Source organism: Lepisosteus oculatus, chromosome 8 (assembly GCF_040954835.1).
Source record: "Lepisosteus oculatus isolate fLepOcu1 chromosome 8, fLepOcu1.hap2, whole genome shotgun sequence".
Classification (NCBI taxonomy): Eukaryota; Metazoa; Chordata; class Actinopteri; order Semionotiformes; family Lepisosteidae; genus Lepisosteus; species Lepisosteus oculatus.
This window is the reverse complement of record NC_090703.1, coordinates 21,946,191-21,974,026: the sequence shown is the minus strand read 5'-3', so window position 1 is coordinate 21,974,026 and position 27,836 is coordinate 21,946,191. Positions and strand designations below refer to the sequence as shown.

Here is a 27,836-nt window from a genome sequence, read left to right as displayed (position 1 = left end):
GCTTAGAAAAATACTATTTTGACCAACTGCAGGCAAATCTTGAATCAAGTAATTTGCAGGCCATTGGAAACACAAATCTTTAGCTGTCTGAACACAACCTGCTTAAAACAATCAGTAGGTTACAGGTGTTCCTGACTTGTAAAACTGAAAGATTTGGGATAAGCTATAAAACCACCTGGGCTCTCCAGCAGTAGGATTGAAAATCCTACCAGTTTCTTGATACCACCCTGCTACAGGTTCTTCCAATTGCTGAATAAGCTACAATTAGACATAAAAAGGGTTGGCCTACTGTCACATTTCATCTCATATGGCAGCTCTGTTGGACCTTGAGATCGCTGGGGAGCCTTGAGGCTCAGAGGGGACTCTTGAGACATGAGCATATTGACAAACCACAATGGAAAGAAAATACCGTGCAAGGAGACTATTTTACCAAAGTTCTTCCAGATACACAAAAGAAAACCTACTCTCGACAAACCAACACCAGCTTTCCCCATAGATTCCTTTATAATTCAAACTATTGTAAATCAAACCCATGTGAGAATGCGAGTCTCAGGTCTTCCCAAACTATCTGAACTATCTGATCAACCAGTTCACCACATGTGAACCTATTTACAAATAGAGGCCTGGGTGCACTCTAGTGTAAGATCAGCTGAACCTAAGGAAACTGAACATTACTCTATTCTCCATGTATCAGTAGTAGAGATAAGAGATAAGACCACTTTATTAACCATATACAATTTCTTGCATTAGGAATTTTTCTTTTCGCATACTCCACCTTGCCCTCCATTAGCTACACAGGCACAGAGACGGGGAGAGAGAAGCTTGGGGTCAGCCATCTATACAGTGCCCCTGGAGCAGCTGGGGTTAAGGGGCCTTGCTCAGGGGCCCAACAAAGTAGGATTCCTCTGCCGGCCGCAGGATTTGAACCGGCAACCTTCCAGCCACAGGCGCAAATCCTTAGCCACAGTGCCACTGCTCCGCCCCTAAAGTATACAGTATATCCTATTGACTGATTGCTCATAAATGCTAGTTTATTAATATCACCAAGAAAGAAGCAGTTTTAACAATTCAGCCTTGCCAATGGCGAAATGGCACAGAATGCCAACACCAGAACCTCGGTAAGATATGGTCTTGGACAACTGATTTTGGAAAATGCTTACAGTGGCCTCGCTGTATCTGTTAGACAGGGAAAAAAATAAATCTTCCATTTCATAGCAGCATATTTACTTTCATTTTTTAATGTCCCATCTTTTTTAGGTCAACAAAAAAAGTGGGACATTTCAAGCTTCTCTTATTTTTAACTAATTTGTTTGGAGACCAACATTATTTTAAAATAGATCGTTTATTTAGCCTATTCAACCTAATTACTGCTTGCCTGCCACAACCATATTTCAGGAGTTCAAAAATCTGTAGTGACCAATCACACTTTGAAAGCACATTACTCAAATCTCACCCCATTCAATTTACACCTCTGGCACCTGGTCACCTACTGTCCCTGTTTATTTACTTTTGGGAACACTACTATAGAAACAGGGTATCACATAGTCCAAGTGCAAAAAATAAGACAGAAGTGCAACTGAAGCGCTGAGTGCTCAGCTTTGAGAAAATCACTGGAGCAAACAAAAAGCCCTCCTAATTACACTGCATCTGAACAAATGTCTACTTAAGCGTCCGGAATCCCTCCCCCGGGTTTCCCTTCATGAAAAGAATTTTAGCACCAGTCTGTACTATATTTTTCAACAAACAAGCAGGAATACACCTGTCGGCTTGGTCCACCAACAAAACCAGTTTTACTTGCGGATCAAGAAAATAACCATGTCCTGCAAGAATAGAAACAATGCCTTCTGTAATGTAATCTGTAGGTTACTCTAAATACAGTTTTAATCCCAGACAAAACAATGATGTGCTGGCATGCAAGACATTGTCCTTCCAATTGGAGCCCAGGATAGCTAAGGCAAATTAAAGTCCTCCCCACTCTTGCCTCCTGCCTTTAAACATGATCTTATGAAAGCTCTACCGCACGATTGAAGACTGCTGAAGGAGCAAGGTGCTAGATTCCAGTTGCTTCACGATTCTCAGCAGTTTGGGCCTGTCCCGGTTTAACCTAAGACAATGTCTTAAGAATGTAAATGAACAAGAACAACCACTGATAAAGACCTCTCAGCAAGGATGAAGGAAAAGAAAGAGGAGAAAGTCAACAGCCTAATGTTATTTTTTCATGATCAACACAGATTACCTAAAACGCTTACAAAAGCTCAATACCCCATTTTATTTAGGATTTGCTGAAAACATTTAAAGGACAATTCTAGCTGTTACATAGAGTTTAAAATGACCTTACTTTTCCAGAAAGAAAGCAACAGGGATGATATTTAGTGTTACACACTGCAGAAATATTTTATGGGGAGACTGAAGATCTTCTGCAGACTCAAACCTAATATATTTGTTTACTAAATGTCTTATTAAAGCTTCTCTTAAATTTCGCCTCACCTTTATAATTGGTTTGAAGAAATCAATAATATAATAAACACCCACCACCCCACAAAAAACATGTTAACCACCATGAAAATGTAAGATAAATGTGCTTCCTTCCTTGGTGTTGATGTAGTTTGAGAGCTTCACAGAAAATCCCTTTCTAATTGCTTCCCCACAAGACTTGTGAACAGCCTGGCGTTGCTATAGTCACACACTTTGTGGATCAGGTGTTAATGATTTCCACAAAATTTAACTAGCATTTGACAAGAGGACATTCTTGCTACTGTCAGGATACTTTTTCTATTAAATGAATGCAGTGTAAAAAGGAGCAAAAAACAACTGCAGTGCTCATTGTAATTTGTTTCTTTTTATTAAGGCTGAGATTGATTTTTATCTGCAGAAAGATTTTAAACCCACAGTATCCATTTTCCATTTATTTCACAGTTTGATTAAACCTGTCAACAACTTCTCAGGATTTTTAACACTTGTGTAACCCCAAACCTGTAGCACTCCTTGTTTGAGACCTGTGTACAACATACCTATTAGACCAGGAATCAATCCAGTTAATCGCAGTGAGGATGGTGCAGGTTCAGCAATAAGCAGCCAATACACTCTCAGTTCAGATTTTCCCTGGTCCTTGCTCCCTTTTCTTCAACCATGAACGTTTCAGCTTCTGTTCACAGCTCAATCCCCCAGATAGTACTTCTTAGAAACATACTGTAGGTCACGATGAACCAACAGAGATTAACCCTCCACTGCCTGCTAAAGGTGATGAAGCACTAATGCAGGAACAATCACACAAGACCAAACATCTCATCTTCTCGCCTGTAAAGAAACAGACAGACAGCCAGGTCCTTGTTCTAGGCTTTTGGAGTAAATCTGAGAACTTGCTAGGAATTTTAAATCTGTGGTAGATCAAAGCCATTGTCTAGCAACTACCATCAACCTATCTTGCATGGAAAGACACTTCTTAGGTCTCTGTGAACCTCGAGGTTTAAGTGTTTATTGTTGCAATGAAGAGGGCATCACAGTGGCATGTATTTAGCATTGCTGGCTTGCAGTGTTGGGGCCCTGGGTTGAGTTCTGGAGCTGGAGTGCTATTTGTGTGGAGTTTTTTATGTTCTGCCTGTGTTCGGACAGGTTTCCTCTGGGTGCCCCATTTACCGTCCACAGTACAAATACATATAGTATTAGTAGTAATTGGCTTCTGCAAAAAATGGCTCTAGTGTGACAGCATTGTGAGTGCAAGCATGTCTGTACTATAGATGTTTGTCTGCCCTGTGATGGATTGGCATCCCGTCCAGGGTGTACCTCCATCTTGTACCTGTTGTCCAGTTCCCTCATAACCCCCAATTCAGGATGAAGCAGTTAGAAAATGGATGGGTGGAAGTTGGAATGATAGCCAGAAAGGCCACAAAATAATTAGCATACTTTTATAGCTTCAGAGTGCACCAATGGGTTTCCACTGCACACTGTTCCAATAGCAGTAATTCTTCTTGATTCTTTTTTATTTATAAAAGGTCTCAGCTCCAATCCTTAGCCCATCTAATTTCATTCCTGATACAATTTCTGTGGAAAGTTATTTTGTAAGGCACAATACTCATTAACTATTGACATTATCACCATTTGCAAACATTTTAGTTCTGGAAAAAAAAACATTTTTTCCCAGCCTTAAGCATTTTAAACTTTAGCTGTGCAAAGCAAGCCATGAGACAGCATTGTTATGGAAAATACTTTAAATCGAATTTCATTTTCTGAAGTCTGAAGCTGGCATTTAACTAGAGTTACAATAAAAATACTGGAAGGAGATAACTGCACTAGAGCAAAAAGTCACAAAAAGTCCAACATCATCATATAAATGAATATAGGAAACAGTCACTCATTGACTTAGTAACTCTCCAAAAGAAGATGTCTGCCTGCAACTAACATCTAGTCACCACTTGTTTTAACAGATACGTTAACATCTTCTTAGCAATTTTAACACTTGTACATCATGCTTTTAGAACTGAGTCCCCTGTAGTTTTTTAAACAGTCTAAAAAGCTACATAACACCTGAGAAAAATCCAAGATGAATGGAGAACATTTAAAAATAACAAGGTGACTTAAAACCCCCACTGGCTTGCTGGTTTGCCAAGGAGTTTTCTTTTAACATGTAGTTTTATTACATTTCTGTTTTAATCTTCAAAATGCTTTGGAAATTGGATTCATCAAGTTCTATGTTTTTAACTTCATGTGAAATATCTTCTTTATTCCTGCAGCCCACACGTCTCCTTCTATAGTTATTCATAGCTACCTACTGTATCTACAGTATAAAACAGTCTAATTGCCTAAAACTAAAAGCTATACCTCAGTCCTTTTAAGATTGTATAGTGGTAGAACTCTATATAAGGGTCAAGCAAACGTTGAAAGGGGACTGCTTGTGCTTTCTGGACTTTAAATAATTACATTTTGTTTCATGACGCTGACCTGTGTCCCCTGACGTGGAGTGTTTGCAGTAATGACCTTGACTCTTCACTGTAGGACTGTATTTCTCCAATTTGTGTCTAAAGGGACCTTGTTTATCCAGGTGCCTTTCCCAAGCCTGAAACCTCTGTCAAAGTCCCTCTATGTCATTCGGTACAAAGAGACGACAACAACAAACAGCACATTTTGAAATGTTCTAGTCAAGCCCTCTTCTATCACTAATGTTAGCTCTTAATAATACAGCTCTGAAGTTTATACAGTCCTTAATATTTGGCTAAGGTAACTCATCCATCCATTTTGTAACTGTTTCATCCAATTCTGGGTAACCAGGCTTGCTGGAGCCTATCCCAGCAAGCAACAGGAGCAGGGCAGGGTACACCCTGGATGCGATACCAATGTATCGCAAAGAACACACATACTGTACACAAACACAGACACACACTCATCAATTTTCCCAGAAAACAATTAACCTACCAGTATGTCTTTGGACAATGGGAGGAAACCGGAGCACCCAGAGGAAACCCACACCATCATAGGGAGAGCATACAAACTCCACACAGATAGCACCCAAGGTCCAGAATTGAACCCAGGGCCTCAGTAGCATGAGGCAGCAATGCTAACCACTGTGCCACCGTGCTGTCCAGGCAACTTATGTTCAAGACAATCCATTAACTATAAAAACAATATTGTTTTTGCAGTGTAGAACAAAGTGAATATAAACAGTAAAACTCCAAAATGGATAAGTATTCACCTTCCTTAATATGGCAAAAGTTCAAGTGCACAAAAGTACTTTCACAAGTCACAAGTACTTGTACTCTGTGCAATAATAGTGGTCCACGTATGATTTCAACAATAAATCCACAGGTTTCTCAGTCAGGCAGCGAATTTCAACCTGATTGCACTATGAAAATCAAGAAGCTTTCAAAACAACTTCTTAAGAGTTATGTGAAATCTTCACTTTAAAACAGCATTCACATTGTCATGTCTCATTCAACAAAACAGGAATGGAAAGAACTAACTGCTTTCGCAAGGCAGTGTGAATCCAGATTTAGTGCAAAGAGATACACTTTCCACCCTTGCAAAGCATCATTGCCACATTTCCTCAAAGAAAACGGCATGCAAATATTGCTCTCAGGGATCTCTTAAAACAGGAAGGGGCGATTTTGGTAATAGATATTGATAATCATACCTTCAAAGTTCGTACAGAGATTGTAAAGTACGGACCCAAAATCATTTTAACACTTCAAGAAACTGAAAACAAACCTCTGGTAATGTAAAAAGAAAATGCTAGTTAAAGTTAGCAGCTCACATTAGCACTTATCATTTTTGTCTTTAAATATACGGTTTTTTTTTGGCTTTCTAGGTTGAAGCATCAGGGTTATTAGAAAACGTTATTTGTGGTTTTACACATCAAAGCAATCTACATTATTTTAGAAGCGTCAGTGGTTTCCGATCACTGTACTGAATTTTGAATTTGAAGGGAAAAAATGAAATTCTGCACTTTATACACAGAGTCCGTAAATATGCAGTGGGTGGAGGAATCAGCCAGGCACCCGTGCATTGTTTCTACCCAAAGCAGACCAATTCAGTTGACAAAACATCTACCTGTTACTTTTACACAATTCCTGTTGGAACCTATAGCCGAAGGCTGTATTAGTTCAGTTCATTAGAGTACCCTACACATTACTCGATTACACACATAATAAGAATTAGCAAATGCTAAAAGCACTTAAAAAGTTTGAGAACCGAAAGTTTTTACATTTCATTTTACATCTCAACAACATTTTACATCAAACACATTCTTGGCTTCAGAGTTATCTTACGTTTTATCATCATATACCACATAATACTTATTTATTTATGTTTGCGTGATAAACACTATCACTGTGTTATTTTCTTGACTTTACATATATACTAATGATAAAACGTTTTTTTAGATTCTAGGCTTATTTTTCAAACGCTCCGCCCAACAAGCGGAGGAACTGAAATGTTACGCGGAACCCAAATGTTGAAGCTGTAGTGCTAAGAAGTCTCCAGTTTGTCAACACGTCCATCCGGTAGTCTACTGGATTGCTTTTGTTATGAATTAAATTGTTTTGTCGTATTTAGACACATTACGTGTTTCTTTTTTTGCTCGAGTTCGGAAAATGCTTTGGACTATTGCCGGAGTCGAAGAAACAGACACATATAACGAAACTAAAATGCTCTGTCATTTCTATTACAAAAGCATTGAAGGCGAAAGTCACAGTATTAAGTAAAAGTATTTTCATTTTGAAAGACTTACCCGCAGAACCGCCAGCCATGATTTGGTGAGACGCTTCCCTTAATAAAGTCTGCTTCTTACCAGACATTTTTCCAACGTTGTCAAAGCTGCAGGAGGGAAAATCAAGGTCCGTGTAAAAAAGCCAGCCACCATAAAACTTTGAAAGGAGCCGGACTTCAAACCTTCCAAACCACGTTAACGCTTAGTGGATTGTATTCACGGGGGAAATTTAATGTAATAATCGTGACATATAACAACAAGTTTGTTGTTGTGACACATGCAAAGGCGGGATGACAGCGAGTTTCTAGAGATCCGTGTGTGAATTTTCGTTACCTGTGCGTCTTCGCTGTTGGAAATAAAAAAGTTTAAAGTGAGACGGAAGACCTCTGTTAAGTACAATAGTTTCAGATGGAAACACTGCAGTGTTACGTCTTCGCTACTTTCGAGCTGTTGAGTGTAGTGATGGCCTTTTAAGCGTGCAATAAACAGCTTAAGCAACAAAAGTTACTTATAGCCCTCTGCTGTCAAAGAACAGTACAGCCTCGGAGCACGAATTTCCCACTGCTGCTGTAGATAGCTAAAGCAATTAAATAGGATATGAGCAATTTGATTTAATGCAAGAACTATCTCCGTGTATGTACACTTTTCATATCTCAGTTAATTGTAAGAGTTCCAAAATACCAACTGTAAAGTAGAACGTTTTGATAGAGTTCTAGAGTTAACCTTTTCTTTGTTCTGACATATTCTGATACACCAATAAACAGTCACAGTCTACTGATTTGAATTTGGTTTTATTTTGTTTTATGGCTTTTACAGACAGCTTCTAGATATACAGTGGGACAAATGATATTAATCCTTTATTGCCCAAGAACATAAAAAATCTCATAAATGATCTGATGTAATTTGGCCCATTTAGCTCTGTTGTTTTTGCTTGTAGAAAAATGATCTAAGGATGTCAAACAGCCAATTCTTGAAGAAAGTTAGGGTACCAGCTTAGGCAACATGACTGGACAGCTTGTTCCAGACTCCCACAACCCTTTGTGTAAAGCAGGTCCCTGTTTTGTAAACACTTCCTCTTATTGTTTGGTTTGTGTTTCACCATTGATTCCGGATAACACATGGAACTGACTTGGGAATAAAAAATACCTATAATATTTCTTTATTAGCCCTATACAATTTCTTGCATTAGGAATTCATCTTTTCGCATACCCCAGCTTTTCTCCATGGAGACACAGACAGGAGAAGCTTGGGGTCAGAGCGCAGGGTCTGCCATTGTACGGCACCCCTGGAGCAGTTAGGGTTAAGGGCCTTGCTCAGGGGCCCAACAGAGTAGGATTCCTCTGCCAGCCCTGGGATTTGAACTGGCAACCTTCCAGTCACAGGTGCAGAGCCTTAGCCACAGAGCCGGCGCTCCGCCCACAGCTAATACTGTAGATCAATTAAGCATTGAGATCTGGATTTGAGGGTCACTTTTCTTACTGACCAATGTTAGAGAGTGGAGTGGAAACCATATGGAACATATGGAAACCACAACCCCTGTGACTTTTGAGGATAAGATCTTGGTAAAGTCACAGGGGTTTTGGTTTCTATCTCTTGTGTGTTTTCAGAACCAACTGATCGATTTGTGTTTTTGTAAATCTAGCTAAACACAACTAGAAAACCAGCAGGAGTGGACCTCCAGGACTGGGCTAAACCACCAGTGATCGCTTAAAGTATTGGTAGAACATTTGTAATAACACAAATACTGTATAGCCGTTTCCAATGAATTCTGTGGCTCTCAGAAGCTGTTGCGATCCTCTTTTCACCATCTTTTGACCGATGGCCAGAGGAATACTATGTAATTTCTCTCACATCTCCGTTTTTCTTTCTGCAGGAAAATGAGCTCTCCATGGTCTCCAGGACTCTGAGCGGGCCATGAAATCTTTTCAACGCTGTTCTCCTCAAAGTGCTGTGTTACGCTCCCTGCAGAGAGAAGCTTTTCCAAATGCACTGGTAATTCAGTCTGTGCATTTCATGAAGGAAAGAAGGTCTTGAAATGTTTGAAAATATTTTTAAAGTTGGAATTGCTTATGGGCGGGCGGCACCATGCCGCAGTGCTAAGCTTTGCTGCCTTGCAGCGCTGGGGCCCTGGGTTCTCTCTGTTTCTCCCCGTGTTTGTGCGGGTTTGCTCTGTGTGCTCCGATTTCCTCCCACAGTCCACAGACATACTGGTAGATTAACTGGCTTCTGGGAGATTTGGCCCTGCTGTGAGTGTCGGTGTACCCCTCTGTCCTATCCATGGTGTATCCTGTCCTGTGCCTGTTGCTTGTAGTGTTAGGCTCCATGTCCCCCTTGACATGGTATTGGATAAAACAGTTAGAAAATGGAATAATGGATAGATTTATTGTGGTCAATAAAACAGAAGCTGATTTAAAAACTTTAAAAACTTGGTTACAGCACCAAACATGCTGCAAGGCATTGGCTTTCCTTTAACAGAAGTGTACCACCTTTGTTTCAAGTTTGAAATGGATGTATATCAGGTGAGCAGTGAATTAAATAAGAGCTAATTGTTCATTTGGGACTTGAGGTTGTTAATTTTATTTTTAAATAAATGTAATTTACAGCTTGCTTTTGGCAGGATAATATCATTATTACTGTGACCTGCTTATACTCTTGAGTGTTCAGGGAATGACTCACCCTGTCATTTGGTCCCAGTTCGTGCGCTATGCAGCAGATGTACATTAATGGATTGACTTGGCTAATAAAAGTCCATTAATCTAAAAAATCATGTTTTGCTCATTAACAATTTCATGATTTTCCTTGGTTTGAAGTCCAACGTACACATGGTATTTCAGACTGATTTCTACATAAACCAGTGTGCACTGTACTACTTTTTAAAATAATTTTGTAAAACAATTCTCATTTACAACGGTATAATATAATTGTTTTGAAACACAAAATACAAGTCTAAACAAGAATCTGCACTTTTTATTACATCTTTACAAAATGAGCAATTGTTCAGAAAGATGTAAGGAAAACAAACAAAAACTCTATGCCTGTTTTAATCCTGATCATAAGAATTACTTTGCATTTATATGGTATTTTAATATCCCAGAGGATACAAAACGTGTTTTACGTAAGGGGGAACTCACCATTATCCACTACTCAAGTGTACCTGGGTTTCACATGGCACCCATTATGCGCCAGTAGCCCCATTATACTGTGGATCAGATGTTAAAGTGAGAAATTGCTCCTCAAATAAAAAGGATTCCAGGAATTTAGCTAGTGGACCAGGGATAACACCACTACTCTTTCAAATAGTGTCAGGGAATCTTCAAAGACCAAGTAGATCATGATCTCAATTTCTCACCCCTGAAGGACAGCACCTCTTATAGGACAGAGTTCCCTGTCACCATACTGGCATGGGAATTCTGCTCCTGTGGCAAGAGCTCATCCTACTAGTCCGTCAACTTCACTGCAACAACCTGGGTTTTCCTGAATGTCTCCAACCCCAGTACTGACCAGGCCCAGCATCTAAGATCTGACAAGATCCAGCTACAAGATGGAAATACTGCTGCTATGCTATTGTCTGTCACCAGGATTCTTCAAGAGATGGTCCGTTTCTGGTATTGTGTGGTCTTGATCTGGCTGCAACCATACCTGCTGGGCTAGCAAACTACTCATCATTGAGAGCTCCCACTCTTCCAGTTGAAGCAGGTCCTATGAGCTTGCCATTCACAAATTGACTGACGATCCTGTGAAGGGTGTGTTTTGGAAGAAAGCATGCCCTCTCCTACCCATGCTATGTTGCAATGTACAACTCTGTAAACCTGAGCCAATTAACTCCTGCTTCCATCCATTTTCTAACCCATTTATCCAATTCAGGGTTGCAGGGAAGCCGAAGCCTATCCCAGCAAGCAATGGGAGCCAAGCAGGACACACTCTGTGATGGACAGGTGTCCCATCCAGGACAGACATAAACACACAGACTTTTCCAAGCAGCAATACTAACCACTGTGCCACATGCTGCCCCCATTTGACACATCACAGTAGCAAATATGAAGTGGAGGCGCGTACAGTAACTAAAACCAAACTACACCACATGGTCATTTTTTCATGATCTTAAGGCTTAATTATAATTACTGCTTGTGACTTTGTGTGATGATCAGTGCTTTCTCTACACAGGTAAATAGAAAAATTGTCAACACAAACAAAGAAAATGGTGCACAAAATCATTTATTCCATCACATTCAGTTGCATGCACAGCATCTATTGCATCCCTGACTTAACACGTCCTCATTTTACAGAATATGATACAGCTGTTTTTAGTGTCAAGTCATGTTAATAAATTCTATTGCTATATTAAAAAAATCCAGCACCTCATGAGACCAAAATGCTCTAGTAAACTTACACTAATTATTACATTGTGCAACAGAACTAAACATTTTCACTACAACACAGCAAAACAATAATTAAAAATTGCAAATAAATAGGGCCATTTGCCACATTACAAAAGACAGTGGTTTGATCCAAACAAGATTCAAGTATTTCACACAAATAGGATTTGGACAGACCTTGGAGCTTCTTGATAGGTAGGAAACTAAACTAATTTGAATTTTAGTAAGCATCTGCATTAAGGAGATGAGATCCTCTGATTTTGTTCCATTAATACAGGTCACAGCACAGCCATTACAGATTTTCTTTGTTAAAGAGATAAGATCCTATTCAATCTATTTTTCAGAAAAGCCTCGGTGCATTATTGCAGGTATTTTAAAAGAACTATAGTCTATTTTATCTGATCGTGTACAGTACATGGCCGACTGTTAATGCATTTTCATTGTAGACAACATAGTGATGCTCCACACAGTTTACAGAAAAATATATAATTCTACATCTGAAAAATTCTATTTCTATTTTACTGCTGCTAAAACACCAGAAATGTTTTATTAATTTCTGTAGGAATTGTTCTCATGTTATGAGATGTCACATGTGGCCAGGATGAATTGACAAGAGTATAGCCAGTCTAAGCTGTGCATAGTAGATTAACATCCACATCTTTACTGTGTGGCTATACGGTATAACATTACAATATAACTGGGACTATCTGAAATAAAAAATGCCCTTCAGGCAACTGCAAAACCAAATACAATATAAAACCTTTCTGTTTGGGAAGAACTCAAGCATGTCTGTAAAATAATAGCCTTAAGCTATCAATACTGTCTAGTAACTAAAGGATCTGCAGTTAGTTTTACTTCAAGTTTGAGTTGTCTGAAATGAGCAACTTGGTTTTTAAATCTTGATTTGTACCATATACAACAGAAAAAAAACCTGTTAATTATATTAAGAACATGTTAATTATTATGTGCAAACAGCATGAACGCACTATAATTTTAAGGTCTTAAAAGGTGAATGTCTTTTTGCAATATGTTTTTCAGCGTAACACCAGATTTGGCTCAGGCACATAGCAATTTTAACATAACTGTGATAAATAAAAACTATCATATCAGAAGAGTGACAAGAATGTAGTCTTCTCAAAATCACTCTTTTACAAATGTACACATTAAACAATTTTGTGGATAACATCATCACTACCTGATACCTGTGCAAAGTAGAGAGCACTGCAATGATGGACAGGTGTCCCAGCCAGGACCGACATAAACACACAGACTTTTCCAGGCAGCAATGATCGCACTTAGTTAAATCTCACATAACAAATCTTTTAGTTGGTTACAGTAACAGCTACAAATCTCCCCAAGGCTTTTACATCAAACCTAGTGGTTTTTCATGTGACCACAAAGATGAAAATAAACTGCAAAGTAAAGGCCTCTGCTTTCATTGGCTGAGGTCAGCACTAATATCAAAGCACCTTAAACTAACACAAGGAATTCCTTCTCTGTTACTTTTATATATGAAGGCAGTTTTATATATCTTTAAAAGTTCCACTGCATAACTTGCTTACCTAAACTAGGCCTTCTGCTAATACAGCAATGGTCACCTTCTGGTGCATATTTCCACACTATATGGGTTGAACTCCGTATAAACAGAAGTTAACCCCAGGTGTGGAGCGTCTCTAGTGGTCAAATAATTTGGTGTTCGAGGTGCTTGGCAGTCACATGAGATGACTGAAGTCAGTGGTTTTAAACAGTCAGTGGTTTTTCAGCGAACGCTGACATTTCGATTGTTCACGTTTGAGAATCGCCCGCAAAATCACTCCAGTGTAACAGAATTTCAAGCAACGCCACAAAATATATACAGAACATGCAACCAATTAAAGATGACTTATCAGCTTGTCTTCTACACTGGCTGTACTTCAAAAGGAACTGTTTTTCTATCAGGTAGGCCTACAACGTTTGTTTTACAAAACAAAAAGAATAAAGAAAAAAGAAACAGACCCCAATAAAGACTTCAGTCTGGGATTTGTCAGAAGCAAGTGGAATGGAGTACATGTGCTGGTTAGTGTCTAGCGATGCACCTACTACAGAACCTATTCATCTCAACGGCATTGATGGAAATTCTCCATAAGTCTTTATTTCGGGAAGACATAAAGTGATTCAATACAAGGACCTTGTAACAAACTAGGATTGCTCCCTTTCTACATTTTACATTTATTCCCTACAAACAAATATCAGTGATGGGCATGTGACAGTGGACAACTGTCGTTCAGACCCTTTCAGCTTAATTTTTCAGGAAATGTAGGTATCAAGGTAGTATTAGAAGTCACAGTATAAAAGGTCATTTGGTCATGGCTTCTCATGTTGATGCCCCACAACAAGTCTCCTGATTAACACTGTTGATGTTAATAGACTGGTAGAACCCCCTATCTTTGTAGGTGTGAATCCTCCACCCCAAATCCCTCAAATTAGAAACAAGGCAGAGGAATTGATCCCTAGATTAGCCCCTCATCACCCCAGAAGTGACAAATATACAATTCTCTTCTCCTTCCCCCCAAAAAAAATTATCCAAAAAACACCCCACTAAATGCAAACCATGTCAAGAGAATGGGGTCAATCTTGTTACGACCTTTAATGTAACAAGATTGTTAGGGCCCATGTAAACATAGCACTGGCTCCAATGAGAAATCCATTCAAAGAATCACTTCTCAACAATTGCAAACCTTCAAGAGCCCTCCCTTCTTGGTCCTGACATGTCTCGTGTGGCCCACTACATCTTGAGTTCCTTTGGCTGCACGACATAGATGAAATTTGCAGTCCCTATGTTGTTATCACTGAATCATATCTGACTTCCTGCTATGTCAGACATGGTTGCTCTGGCAACCAGCTCTTTACAACAGCGTGGGTCCCTTGGTAGTGCGAGGCACAGAGGGAAAGTGTCTGTTGTCAATGTCCCAGAGCCTCTTCTCTCCTTTGGTCCCGTGGGCAGGAGTGGGAGAATGAGGGGAGGAGGACAGCAGATTGGAGGTCCAGTAGTTGATGTAACTGGCAATCAGAAGAGTTAATTCCAGGATCTGGAGGAAGACAAAAAGGTTTCTCAAAGAGGAACTTGCAACCCCCTTTCTGCTGATAACTGACTCTCATTAAATAAATACAAAAGGAAAGCCTATAGCCTAAACGCCTAGTTGTCATTAAAACATTAAGAATTAATGTTTAACATTATTAACATTAATGAACAGAACACGCCAGTAAACGTTAAAGACATTAATAGTCATTATTAGCTAAGGATTCTTAACTAATTTCAAATGGGGTTAAGAAAAGATTCCCTCTGTGGTTTACAGAACGTCTACCTGAAATTGTTTTAGTCCAGTTTTATGCTCTCTTGCAAAATAAGATTGGAAGAAACCGTTAATGTAATGGCAGCACAAACACCAGTACAAGTCTAAAAAAATAAAATAAGAAGGTTCAGAATATGTTTATTTTATAGTTCCAGTACAGGTAACTTAGAATAGCTATGGGTAAACCTCTAAATGTTCAATAAAGTACATTGATATGTGTAGTTAATGAAACCTGATCTAGATTTAAAACAAACAAAACATGGACTATTTGAGGAACAATAACAATGTTTTTTGTAGAGATTCTGAGACTTCTGCAAAATGTTTTCTTTGCTCCAGTGGTAAACCACACTTACCTTAGGCTTTGCCATTGCAAACACTAGTTTCTCAAGGGTTTTCTTTCCAGAGTTTCGGTCTTTAGCTTGGCTGACCACTATCATAAAATCATCATGGCAACCTCCAAAGGTGACCACGGACTGATATGAATAAGTCACCACCAGGTGCTGGAGCAGAAAGAGAAGGATTGTTTTAAAGATGCAGTGCAGTACAGAAGTTCGGATGTGTAACCACTAACTTAAACGTCATTCTAGTGAACTAATTAAGATTTTATTAAGACTTATTAAAATAATAACTTATTTTTTCAAGTTCAACTTATTAAAATAAACTTTGTTACGGATTCAGATTTTGTATTCTGGTTATTTTTAAAAAGCATGCAATGCCAAACCTATGTAACTCGAAAGTTCACAGCTCCTGCAGTTGTGGTGCAAGACTTAATATTTATTATTCCTCAGCTATTTAAATTCTCTTTAAGGAAGCATCAATCAAATCCAAGTCTGTCAGTTCCTTCTTTTGTTTTTGCTTGTTTTAGGGGAAGAGGTCCAATTTTTTTTTAAACCCACATGGATAGAAACAAACTCAGCTGCTCAAAATGTCACGCCAAGATTTTATTCCTACAACAAACAGTGGCTGTGGTCTAATTCATCTGCCTATGATGAGATACATGGATGTGTAAAGAATAAAAGTGGAAAATAAAGAAAGCCTAAACAATTCTGAACATTTTACAATTGACTAAAAGGTTGAGACTGGCTGTACCCAGATATACCCGACGAAACCAAAAGGTGCTTAAATACAGTAAATTAAGTATGAAGACTATTAGTAAAGAGAAGCTGCTGGATTTAAACGATGTTGTTTCGCTACTTTAATTACACCTAAGTTACCCAGTCAGACACAAATAAGACAAAATGTAAAAAGCAGCTTATAAACAGACGTCTTTCCCACACCATGGTGTTATACTCCAGCACGCTGAGTCCGTCCTCGCTCACGGCCAGCCAGAGTGGAGCCACCTCTAAGGGGGACGGGGGGACAGGCTGCAGAGACAAGGACAGGTTTAATCAGAGAGAATTATTCATTCTGTGTGTTCAGCCTGAGCCTTATGAGGATTAAAGAGGGACAATCCGAGCATGGGGGACCTCACGGATGAGGTCATTGTGAGGTCCAGTTTTGTTGCTGTGGGTTACATCTGGGAAAAGTTTTCTCACACAGCTTTCTTAGCTGTGATAGATGCTAGCCTGCTGCAAATAAAGGAACATACAAACCCAGTTTGTGGTTGATTAATACTTCCAGTTTACTGAAGAGGTGGAAATTGTAGCCCCATGTGAGATTGTAATAATAAAGTGTTATCTGACAGTATGTATGAAATAGGTGTATGTTCAAAAATGTTATGTACTATTACCACATGTGTGTGTTAATAGTGAATCTAAGCTAAAAAGCTCAGAGTAGAGTTCGACAAGAATTTGTGGGTTAAAACATTGTAGTAGAAAACATTGCTGCCCCTTAAATGGACTACTTAACTTCCTGATATTTGTTGCAAAGAACACAAGGAATCTTACAAATAAGAGGAGGACATTTGAACCTCTGTCATGCCTTCTGCAGCCAGAGGGCGCTCCTTCTCTGTCCTGTCCCTAGTTTCCTGTGCTTTTCTGTCCTTCTAGTCTCTCTCTCTGGGGTTATATATTTCCGGGTCTCTCATTCACCTTCACTCAGCATTGATGTTCGGATGTCCTGAGACCCACTAGCACCAGGTCGCCCCACGTCCGCTGCCTGCTGGCGTAGGTTTCTATACGACTACTGAACTGCTGAGCCCAGGCTAATCCCCCTTTCCGCCGCTACGCATATGGGTCTTTATCCACTCTCCTGCCTCTCCACGGTTCGTCCCTTCCAACATCCGTGACAGAATGCTGAGCCTCCTACTGACCACGCGAGCGGTGCTTTTTGTTTTTCCACAGTATTTTTTCTCTGGGCTTTTTTTTCCTCTCAGCTCTCCTATTCTAATTGCGGGATGTTTTTTCCGACTCCTGTGCCTGTGAGTGGGCTGCGGCCTGGCTTTCCTCTGGTTGTCTTTCCGGCATCCATGAATGAATGTTGAGCTGACCCTCCTGTCTGCATAGCTGGATATCATTCCGGTCATCCATGCCTGTTAGCGGGCCGTGTGCCTGGCTTTCCTCAGGTTGTCCACTCTGATATCAGCGATAGGATGGTGAGCCTTTTTTCCCTCTTCCATTCTAATTGCTGGATAACACCATCCTGACATCCATGCCTGTGAGCGGGCTGCGGCCTGGCTTTCCTTGGGTTGTCTTCTGACGATATCAGTGTTAGTCTGGTGAGCCTTTTTCGCCGTTCCTCCATTCTTATTGCTGGATATCACTCCGGTCGTCCGTGTCTGTGAGCAGGCCGTGTGCCTGGCTTTCCTCGGGTTGTCCACTCCAATATCAGTGATAGAATGTGAATGTGCCCTTTACCCAGTCTGCAGTATTTTTTCCCAGGTTTTTGTGCTTTTATTCTTGTGTTTTGATTTTTCACTTCCTGGTTTCCCCTTCTCTATGGTCCCCCTGTCCAGTGTGTCTTGGAACTTTTGGTTCTTATCTGTTTTTTGTGGTTTGTTTCCCTGGTCTCCCAGGTTTATATTTGTACTTGTCTTTTTTGTTTTAAGCCTCCAGAGCTCTACCTGACCCCCCTTCCTCTACCCAATAAAGGTTTATACCCTGGAGGAGGGGGCAGCTCTCAGTCATGGACTCCCGGAGGTTTCCTTTCAGTTAAATGAGGTTTTTCCTCCCCCTAGTGCTGTGCAGCTCACTTATTTGTATAGGCGTCAGGAGCCCCCCATGAAGGGGGAGGGGGTACTGTCACGCCCTCTGCAGCCAGAGGGCGCTCCTACTCTGTCCTGTCCCTAGTTTCCTGTGCTTTCCTGTCCTTGTGGTATCTCTCTCTCTGGGGCTATATATTTCCAGGTCTCTCATTCACCTTCACTCAGCATTGACATTCAGATGTCCTGAGACCTGCCTAGCATCCAGGTCGCCCTACGTCCGTTGCCTGAGGGCATTGGTTTCTATACGACTCCTGAACTGCTGAGCCCAGGCTAATCCCCTGTTCCGCCGCTACGCATATGGGTCTTTTTCCGCTCTCCTACCTCTCCATGGTTCGTCCCTTCTGACATCCGTGACAACCTCTAGCTCATTTGGTTGCTCTTAGCTAAATGACCCAGGAATATCATCTAGCTGTTTCTTCCAAGAAGCCAGGGTATCGGCTTCAACAACATGGGTGGATAACATCTTCCAGATTCCCATACCCCTATGGGTAAAGTACAGTAGGACCTTTTGTTCTCTGTTTAAAATGAACTTCCCTGTAGTTTTCACTTGTGTACGTAAAATCCAGTGCCAGAATTCTGTGTGCTGTTTTCATTCTAGCTTCAGCCTGGAATTGACATGCCATTTCACATTGCCTTTGCATAAGGGGTGTAAATTTCCAATTGGCCCTTACCAATCGTGGCCTCCTAATAATCCCCCTCTATGAATTGGCTACATTACTCTGCTCTCCTCCCCACTGATAGCTGATGTGTGGTGAGCGTTCTGGCGCACTACGGCTGCTGTCGCATCATCCAGGTGGATGCTGCACATTGGTGGTGGTGGAGGGGAGTCCCCATTACCTGTAAAGCGCTTTGAGTGGAGTGTCCATAAAAGCACTATATAAGTGTAAGCAATTATTAATTATTATTATTATAAGGACTCAACTGATCAAAGCAGGTGACAGCACACTCCTCTCGTTCCTGCTTTGACAGCGATAATAACCACACAACAAAAAGAAATGAAAAGAAAACACGTTTTTTTATGTAACTTGCATTCACTACAAATTTGCCTTGTCTGTCTGAGGCTGTGAGAAAACAGGATCCTGGCAGGAGTAAAAACAGGAGTGCACAGGGCCGCATTAACGCCCTTTTGTCCTAATTGATAAGGCCAGAAAATTAAAAGTGGGGAAAATGAAACTGATTTCTGTCTTTTCCGCCTGTGCTGGCGTTTACCTTTGCAGTGAAGAGCTTGGCTCCAAACAGAGACCACTTTCGGGCCACCGTCAGGTAGATCCGCACGCACTCTGCTGCACTGCAGCCCCGCAGGACCATCCACTTTGTGGCCAGTCTGTCAGCCAGCCGCCTGCCAACCAAATCCAAAAGCACATTCCCTCAACTCTGACATTTTCAAAGCAAAACGCACATTTAACATATTGTTCACACCCACCCACTGCGAACCTTTGACCATGTCTGATCTGCACCTATTTCTTTAACAGTTTTCGCTGGTGTTCCCCACGATACGTGATTTATCACCATCCACGGCTGCCTAAAGAGGAGCCGCCCAAAAAACAAGTCCCCTGTGAAGATGACACACTGTTTCCATCGCGGGAACAAGCAACTGTCTGGCAGGCTGCAGTGATGTTAACAAGCACTGTGCAGCTACCGCCAATCTGTCTCAAACTCAGTACAATAACAGACACTCGGGCCAGGTCTGCAATGGCACTGTGTTCCTTCAGATTTCCAGGGCACTTTGGAAACTGATCCCTGTTCTGCATGATCTCACTATTCCCGATTGTCTTGTAGGGCTGATCTCCCCTCTGGCTGAACTTGCTGTTTCACACATGTCTTCCCCTCCAGCTGGCTGCACTGACATCGCTTCCAAACAGAACCTGTCTGCCAAAAGTCAGATATTTAAACATTTTAAACTATCATTTTAAAGGCTTCGTTTCTGTTTTGTCATTCGTCATCTACAAGACACAGCCTCCAGCCCCTGCTTTTTACACCAGTAGCATCACGGTTTTACAATGTGTGTAAAGAGAGTGGACAGTGAAGTGTCCGTCTACAAAACAAATTCCACAGCAAAGCAGTCAATGCAAAAAAAAAGAAAAGAAACAAACTACTGCCAACTCTAAAGAAGAACATGTGATTCTTCTGAGGATGCACCTTGCTCAAATTGCTTTTTCTCTCTTAACTGGAAGTATAAATACTGTGGGGTGCCAAGACACATTTATGCTTCTAATCCTGGTTCCACAGAAACACAGTGTCTACTGATTTTAGTTCAAGCCGAGCTCTACATCTCCAGTACTAGCTGATAACTTATGTTAACCTCTTGCAAATTTAGACTTTCATTGAACCTATTTCCATAACCAGTCAGTGTCAGATACTGTATATCCTACTTCAAGGGCGCTGTTTCTAAGACCTTCAGCACACAAAGCTTTACACAGCCTCTCCTTAACTTACTGAGACTTCTGACTGATCTGACACAGGTGGGAATGACACTGAAGGCAGGCACATAGGTAAGCAGCAATATCACCTTGCAGTTCACAAGTGGCAACCTACTAGAACTAAGGGTGTGTGAGCCTGGCCAGTATTTGGATGGGAGACCTCCTGGGAAAACTAAGGCTGCTGCTGGAAGAGGTGTTAGTGGGGCCAGTAGGGGATGCTCACCCTGTGGTCTGCGTGGGTCCTAATGCCCCAGTATAGTGATGGGGACACTATATTATACACTATGTTTTGAGTGCTTATGATGACTGGGTAGACATCTAGAATTCTCCTGAAAATCAGACAGATCCACTGTGGGTTCTGAGTTTGGGTACCTGAGCTGTTCTGGGGTGCAGTCCTGTCTATAGCGCCGGGGATAGAACCGGTCCAGAGCCTGCAGAAGGAGCTGCTGCATCTTGGCCTGTGAGGAACCCCCAGGGCTAGAAGGTACAGGCCGGTCCAGGTCTCCATGTTCCACCTGGAGAGAGATATGGCCACCCCTTTAATGAACCTGGGAGAATCTTTATAGAGAAGCCCAGTGAAAGAATGGACAAACCCTTTCAAGGAAAAACACTAACACAGTGAAACCCAGAAACCCAGTAAGCTAACAGTTTGAGAAAAATGTAAAATGTACTGAAAGTATCATAGATAGACAAGTTCCTCAGAGAAACATCTGTAAGCGATATTTACATGTAATTCATGACCAACTACAGTCAGTGTCAAAAAAGTTTTTAAAAGGCTTGTTTCATTCTAAACACACATGCAACTTTGCCAGCACATGCAGTGTACCACCATAAAACCTAAGCTTTAGATCTCTGGTCTGGTTATGCAGCCAGTGATGATGGTGCGCCACTTGGCAGTATGCTTCCCTTTGAACTGAAATTCCAAACTAATGCCCAAGTGTGCAGTTGGGAAACGTTTTGTAGAAGGTGTTATATTTCAGATGAGGATTTAACTGGAGTTCCCGTGCATGCTGTGGAGTTCTTTTGAAGGTGTAAACCCTATTGTCAAACCCTGTTTGGCCTAATCCAAAAAAAAGGCTGGTCATTAGATCCGTAACAGGGTTCTATGCACACAGCATGTTACAAAAGTGACATTTTGATGTAAGGCATTATGGTAGCACAATAACTGTTGCAGTACTAGTGTACCATTGATTTCTCATATTTATAAACCAATCCAAACCAAACCAATCCATTTGAGCTTTCTAATGAAACTGAAAATCATCATCTAATGTCAAAATATTAAATTATAATCTTTGATGAATTGAACATACCAAGAATGCAATCAAGTACAAGCAGTAAACATTTTTTACAGAGGATTAATTGCTGTTCTGTTCAAAACAGAAAACAAATCAAAGATCACAATGAGTACTACAGTATCTTAACAAATTTAACAAATTTAGATGTTCCTTCCTAGAAAAAAAAACTAGACTGAGGTTAATTTTTCACAAAACGTCTCAATATCCTTGAAAGAAACATCACATTATACTGTAGCAAGTCATAACAGAGGATCTCACAAGAAGAGTGGACAAAAATTTAGAATGCCTACAGTAAGTTAATATATTTTAATATGTACAAAGCTTACTCGTGTATCACAAGTTGTGTTGCATATGAATTGCACACTACTGTATATCAGGTTATTTTTAAACTACACATCCATATTCCTTGATCTTGAAGGCCCAGTGTGGCTGCAGGTTTTTATTTCTTCTTAGTTCTTAATGAACTGAAACAGTTACTGGCTTAATTGGAGCTTCGCCCTTTTCTTTAGTTGCTGTTTCAAAGGGCCCCAAAAAGCCTGCAGACATACTGTAGCAGTTCTCCAGGACCAGGACTAGGCAGTCCTGTCATACACAAACAATCCCACACCTGGGACATGAGGGCAGCCATTTCCAGAGCCAGCTCCTTGTTGACAGGGAACCTGCCGTGCACCACTTCGTCATTGACCTGATATGCCAGCAGGAGGCGCTCTCGCTCCATCTCCCCTTTGGCCTGGGCACGGAAACACATCCTGTGCAGAGCAAATGAATCACACTCAATAGTGTGCTGTCTTGTCCCAGTAAGCAATACAGTGAGAGTTTTCTTCAAGTTCATCCTGATTTTCCCTCTTATGTAAAATATAACAATCTAAAATGGAAATATGAGTATTGAAATAATAATAATGCAGTATTGTACAAAGCGGTGTGTCATTTCACAACATAATGTACAGCTAAATAAACAATAACAGCTAAGACAACATATAACTCTTAATAAGCTTTTTATCTTTTTGACATTTTGATATATCCTACCTATGCATTATGATAATGTACATGAACAGCAAAATGCCGTTTCTTTTCTTATTGGAAATCCATTTTTGCAATGTAGTTTTTAACCAAATTGGAATGATGTCTTTCAGCATTCCAAAATAGCAGTTTCAAACTGGCATTGACCATATTTATAATATATTACAAATATATTAATTTATTTAAATAATGTTAACAACGAGTTCTTCAAAATTCATTTTTTTTCACTAAAATTCTGCTTAGTAGAAACAGGCAATGCATTAAGGCAAACAAGGGGGTCTGTGAATGAGAACCACCAAATAAGTGTACCTGCTCTTATAGGTCAGCCGAACAATCCTGGTTCCTTCATATTTTCCTGGGTGAAGTTCCTTCAATGCCTGCTCCCACTTTGAAATCACATCACAGATCTACAGCATGGATCAAAAGAAAATCTAACCACTTTGGCATAACAAACAATGTACAGACACCAACGAACCGAGCCAGCAGGTTTGCAGAAGGAAGGACAAAACCCAGTAAACACCCATGTGAACACGCACAAGAGCTGCGAGGCAGCAGTACTAACTGCCACACTGTCTGTTTAGAGTATTTGGTCAAACATGATTCATTATAAGGATATAATAATAACAATAACAATAATAATAATAATAATAATAATAATAATAATAATAATAATTGCTTACACTTATATAGCGCTTTTCTGGACACTCCACTCAAAGCACTTTACAGGTAATGGGGACTCCCCTCCACCACCACCAATGTGCAGCATCCACCTGGATGATGCGACGGCAGCCATAGTGCGCCAGAACGCTCACCACACATCAGCTATCAGTGGGGAGGAGAGCAGAGTGATGAAGCCAATTCATATTATTAGAAGGCCATGATTGGTAAGGGCCAATGGGAAATTTGGCCAGGGCACCAGGGTTACACCCTTACTCTTTTCGAAAAACGCTATTTCGAGATATAATATACAAAATAAATTTGACCATTGACCATTGTGTTTTATAACTCAGGTTGAACATCTGCCATTGATCAATGCCTTTTAGTTGTAAACCCGGGGTTTCACACTGGGTTTGTGCAGATTAAAGCCACAGCAAACCCGTGTTGTTGAAGGAGAGGCGCCGTGTCCATACCTTGACGTTCCCTTGCAGGCAGTGCTCCAGGTCCTTCCCGGAGGGGTCGTCCGTGAACAGCGCGAATCCCGAGAGTGCCGGCTTCCTCATCCCTGCCTCCTGGTTCAGAGTGTTCAGGAACTCATCTACTGTGGTGGAGCCGTCAAAGCCCACAACCTGAAGAGACATGGTGGGGTTGCAGGGGGATCATTGTACAAACTCCGCCCATCAATTTTCTAACTTCTTCATCCAACTCCGATTAGAGGGGAAGCTGTAGCGCCTATCCCGGGAAGCCATGATTGTAAGGCAGGATACACCCTGGATGGGACACAATCCATCGCAGGACACAAAGAAATGCAAACACACACACTCAAACTACGGCCAATTTTCCCAGAAGGCAATTAACTTATTGACATTTCTTTGGACTGTGGGAGAAAACAGGAGCACCCACTGGAAACACACGTACTCATGGGGAGAACAAACAAACTCCACACACATAGTACCTCAGACCCAGAACTGAACTCAAGGCCCTGGTGCTAAGAGGCTGTGCCACCATACCATATGTCTTTTTGCTCAACAGAGGACAGCAAAAGACATTTTGATCTTGAGATCAAAGCTGTCTGTTTTAATTTATGGAAATTTAATACAATGATTTCTGACAAGAAAAGGCCCTCCAGCCTAACAAATTTCCATTACTGTGTGCATTCCAGTCCTGGCAGTTGTGTTGAGTTTTGTGGGTAACTTTTAAAATCCCTCATAAAATTTGAAAGGTTTCTATGAAGTCTTTTTCAGCCTAGTCTAAAAAAAAAAGATTTTATTCTACAGTCTTATCTGATAAATCAAAATCCTCAAAGGCACTGACCAAGTCAACCCACTGGGTTTCTTCTGAAAGAACCGTGAAACATGAGACAGGAGGCACAAGAAGAAACTACATGGAGGTGCATTTAAAACTGAAAGCAGAAGACACATCTGTACACAAAGGGTTGTGGGAGTATAGAGCAAACCGATGCTAGCTCTTGCTCTACTGCATTCTGCCAATTGTACTGTACCTGGTAGGTGGAGTTCATGAAATGGACAGGGATGCTGAAAGGCAGCGAGTGGTGATAAGGGTTCCTCAGGAGGATGGACATGATCTCCAAGCGGGACGGCTTGGCTTCACGGTCTCCGTTCTGAAGCGTACGTTCCACAGACCTCTGACAGTAGATGGCATACTTGCCAACTTCATTCCTAACATGGCAGAAGAGAAAAGAGAGACTGCTTGTCACCAAGAGCTGCCAGTCAAAAATAACCCAGTTCATACAACTGTTTTCAACTCAGCTTGGCCACTAGTTATTCTTTGTTATTGGGCTGACACTTAAGTGTGGATATGCAGTTGTACTCAGAAGGTCAGAAGGCTTTGGAAAACAGTTTGCTGTGGCTTTCGGTCCTGACATTTTGTTTAAAATTAAAATTCATTCTACAAACACACAACTCTTCGATTTCCATTTTAATTTTGATTCCTCTTTCTGCAACAAACCATCCTCAGGCAATACCTTTTTTTTCTCCTTTTACTGCCTCAATGAAATCCCCAATGTTAAAAGCACAAAAGGAAAACATTCACTCAATATATATTTCAAATGCTTTAATAAAAATGTGTAAGAGGAATATAGAACAAAAAAACTTAAAGTACTTGTCCTACACAAACAGGCTGAAGGAACTGAACCTTTTTAATCTTGAACAAAAAAGACTATGAAGTGACATGATGCAAATATTCAAAATCCTCAAAGGCACTGACATAGTCAACCCAGTGGATGTCTTCAGAATCAATAGTGAAACATTAACCAGAGGACATAAGTGGAAGTGCATTTAAAACTGAGACATGAGGTAAGTCTTTACCCAAAGGGTTGTGGGAGTCTGGAACAAGATACACAGCCATGTTGTTGAAGCCGATACCCTAGCTTACTTCAAGAAAAGGCTACATGAGATCTCTGAATCAGTTACTGACTTCTAAAGGGGTTAGATGAGCCAAACTGCCTTTTGTTTTGTTATCCTTAGTTCTAAAGGAAATTGGGTTCTCAAAATCCAGGTCTGACAACCCGAAAAAAATATTTTCTTTTGCACAATAATTTGAATCCTGAGAACCTTAAGTCAAACTGAATTAAAGAGTCCTACTGCCCCTGACAAAGTAGCTGTATTTGTGAATTTCCAGTGCTGTGTATCCTGAGCTCCCTAGAATTGTTCTCATAGCAAAAAAACAGCCAGGAGAGAGTCTGCCACCTCCTTGTCAGCATACCTTGGGTCGGCGTGGCGTTGCAGATACACTCTCAAATACCAGAGGAAGTGATGCTGAGGCAGAAAGAGAGCAACACACACAGACAGCAGCTGCCAAACCTGGAAAAATAACACACAGTGTGGGCATGACAAAAAAGAGAAGGCTTTGGTATCAAATCACAACACAGTAAAATGCAACAGTGGTGTAGGAATGCCCTGCTTCTACGAGGACATACTAATGAGGCAGGTGTGTGTGGCCTCCATGGAGATATTGACTGGTGGGCCAGCACAAGAATATAGAGATGCCCCTGTGTCCTCAATATCTGGTCAATCAGTCAAGCATACACCACATGCCTGGTGGCTGCTTGACTGTCAGACTGACAGTCAGTCACTCTGCTTTAATACCAGCCCAGTTCACAGTTAGATAGGTATTTTACTGTCCACCGCTGTGGAAATTTGTCTTTGGCTGCTCTCACAGAAGGACAAAAAACACAATCAAAACATAAGAGTCCCATAAAATCTCTTTTAAAATCTCTTTTATTGTGATAAAATCACAATAACAGCATGTGACACATAAATAGATGGATAAAAAAATAGGTAGAGGGAAGAATACATTTTCATACTTTCATTGAGTAGTTTTATTGCAGAGGGGACAGAGGACTTCATATAAATGTTTTTATTTGAATTTGGTATCCTATATCGTCTTCCTGATGCGAGTATTATGAATTGAGAATGGAGTGGATGTGTGGAGTCAGCTGTAATGTTCTTTGCTGTACTATGATATAAGTCACAGAGCAGAGGCTGCTGTTTCCCAATTATTTATCCTGCCATTTTCACAATCCTGAACAGTTTGGTTTTGCTTTTCAACCCCAGGTTTGCATGCCAAACTGTCTTGTTAAATGCCAGGATGCTCTCAACAAGGCAATTACACAATTGAACTTAATAATAGGATTAAATCAAACTGTTTTTTCAATGGTTTTCAGCGCTTAAACACATTGGAGGTCAACTTTAAAGCTATTGCTTAACAGCTAAAATATCATCACAAACCTCTGGGTAGAAACATACTGTACTTACAATACAAACATTCTAATAAAATAGCTTGTTAGTTCAGTTAAGGTTTTAATTAAGTTAAAATTAAGTTTAATTAAGTAATTAAGCTCAGCTGGATTGAAAGCCAGCAGGTGTCTGGGCCTCTAGCACCAGGATTTGGACTCTTGTTCTAGAAACTCTACTTTTCTTTCGTAAAGATTCTATTGTAAATAATAAAAAAAAAATTCTAGAAGTATGAACACAAACTGACCCTCCAGCAACCTGCTCAGGACCAACCCTGTTCATAGCATCTACTTTAAGGTTCCAAAAACACATGCAAACCTATATTAAAACAGATCGCCACTAACCACATTACCCATTGGTCATTAAGAAGCATGTTTGCGTTCACTCTTGTAGCGTTTTGAAATGCAAAACAGAAAACAGCAGCATATTTTTAGCGGCGTATTATCTTTTCATCCAAATCAACTTTACCCCCCCCACTTTGAAATCATCAATTGCTAATCAACTTTGCTTTACTGCTACTGTACATACGCAGCAGTGCGGTAGGTCAGCTTGGTCCTGCTGCTTTGGGAAATCCCGATTTAAGTTGGCTTGTGACAGAGCTCAGACCACAACCGCCAACTTCTAGACTATTGGGCTCAATC

At 40.6% G+C, this 27,836-nt stretch overlaps 2 protein-coding genes and 1 long non-coding RNA gene across 7 annotated transcripts in view; 1 reads left to right on the top strand and 2 right to left on the bottom strand.

Annotated features, from left to right (window-relative positions):
• Positions 1 to 7,713, bottom strand: part of slc25a21 (solute carrier family 25 member 21) — a 198,069-nt gene extending 190,356 nt beyond the window's left edge. The window contains exons 1-2 of the mRNA XM_006632667.3: positions 7,532 to 7,713; positions 7,220 to 7,305 (exon numbers count right to left, since the gene is read on the bottom strand). Of these exons, the coding sequence (XP_006632730.1) occupies positions 7,220 to 7,286 (67 nt within the window). The 5' untranslated portion in view covers positions 7,287 to 7,305; positions 7,532 to 7,713. The remainder of the gene's footprint in view (positions 1 to 7,219; positions 7,306 to 7,531) is intronic.
• LOC138241035 (uncharacterized) lies at positions 6,949 to 9,962 on the top strand. Its single transcript, XR_011190243.1, has 2 exons — positions 6,949 to 7,244; positions 9,072 to 9,962. It is a non-coding gene; the product is annotated as an uncharacterized lncRNA (long non-coding RNA).
• A 1,434-nt stretch (positions 9,963 to 11,396) lies between these two features.
• Positions 11,397 to 27,836, bottom strand: part of plekhh1 (pleckstrin homology domain containing, family H (with MyTH4 domain) member 1) — a 74,073-nt gene continuing 57,633 nt past the window's right edge. For all 5 annotated transcript variants that reach the window (XM_069193395.1, XM_015351241.2, XM_015351234.2 and 2 more), the window contains 10 exons: positions 26,165 to 26,262; positions 24,942 to 25,119; positions 23,914 to 24,069; positions 23,093 to 23,190; positions 22,371 to 22,512; positions 20,841 to 20,983; positions 19,258 to 19,387; positions 16,184 to 16,270; positions 15,260 to 15,406; positions 11,397 to 14,642 (listed from right to left, as the gene is read on the bottom strand). In XM_069193395.1, coding sequence (XP_069049496.1) covers positions 14,460 to 14,642; positions 15,260 to 15,406; positions 16,184 to 16,270; positions 19,258 to 19,387; positions 20,841 to 20,983; positions 22,371 to 22,512; positions 23,093 to 23,190; positions 23,914 to 24,069; positions 24,942 to 25,119; positions 26,165 to 26,262 — 1,362 coding nt within the window. In that variant the 3' untranslated portion in view covers positions 11,397 to 14,459. The remainder of the gene's footprint in view (positions 14,643 to 15,259; positions 15,407 to 16,183; positions 16,271 to 19,257; positions 19,388 to 20,840; positions 20,984 to 22,370; positions 22,513 to 23,092; positions 23,191 to 23,913; positions 24,070 to 24,941; positions 25,120 to 26,164; positions 26,263 to 27,836) is intronic.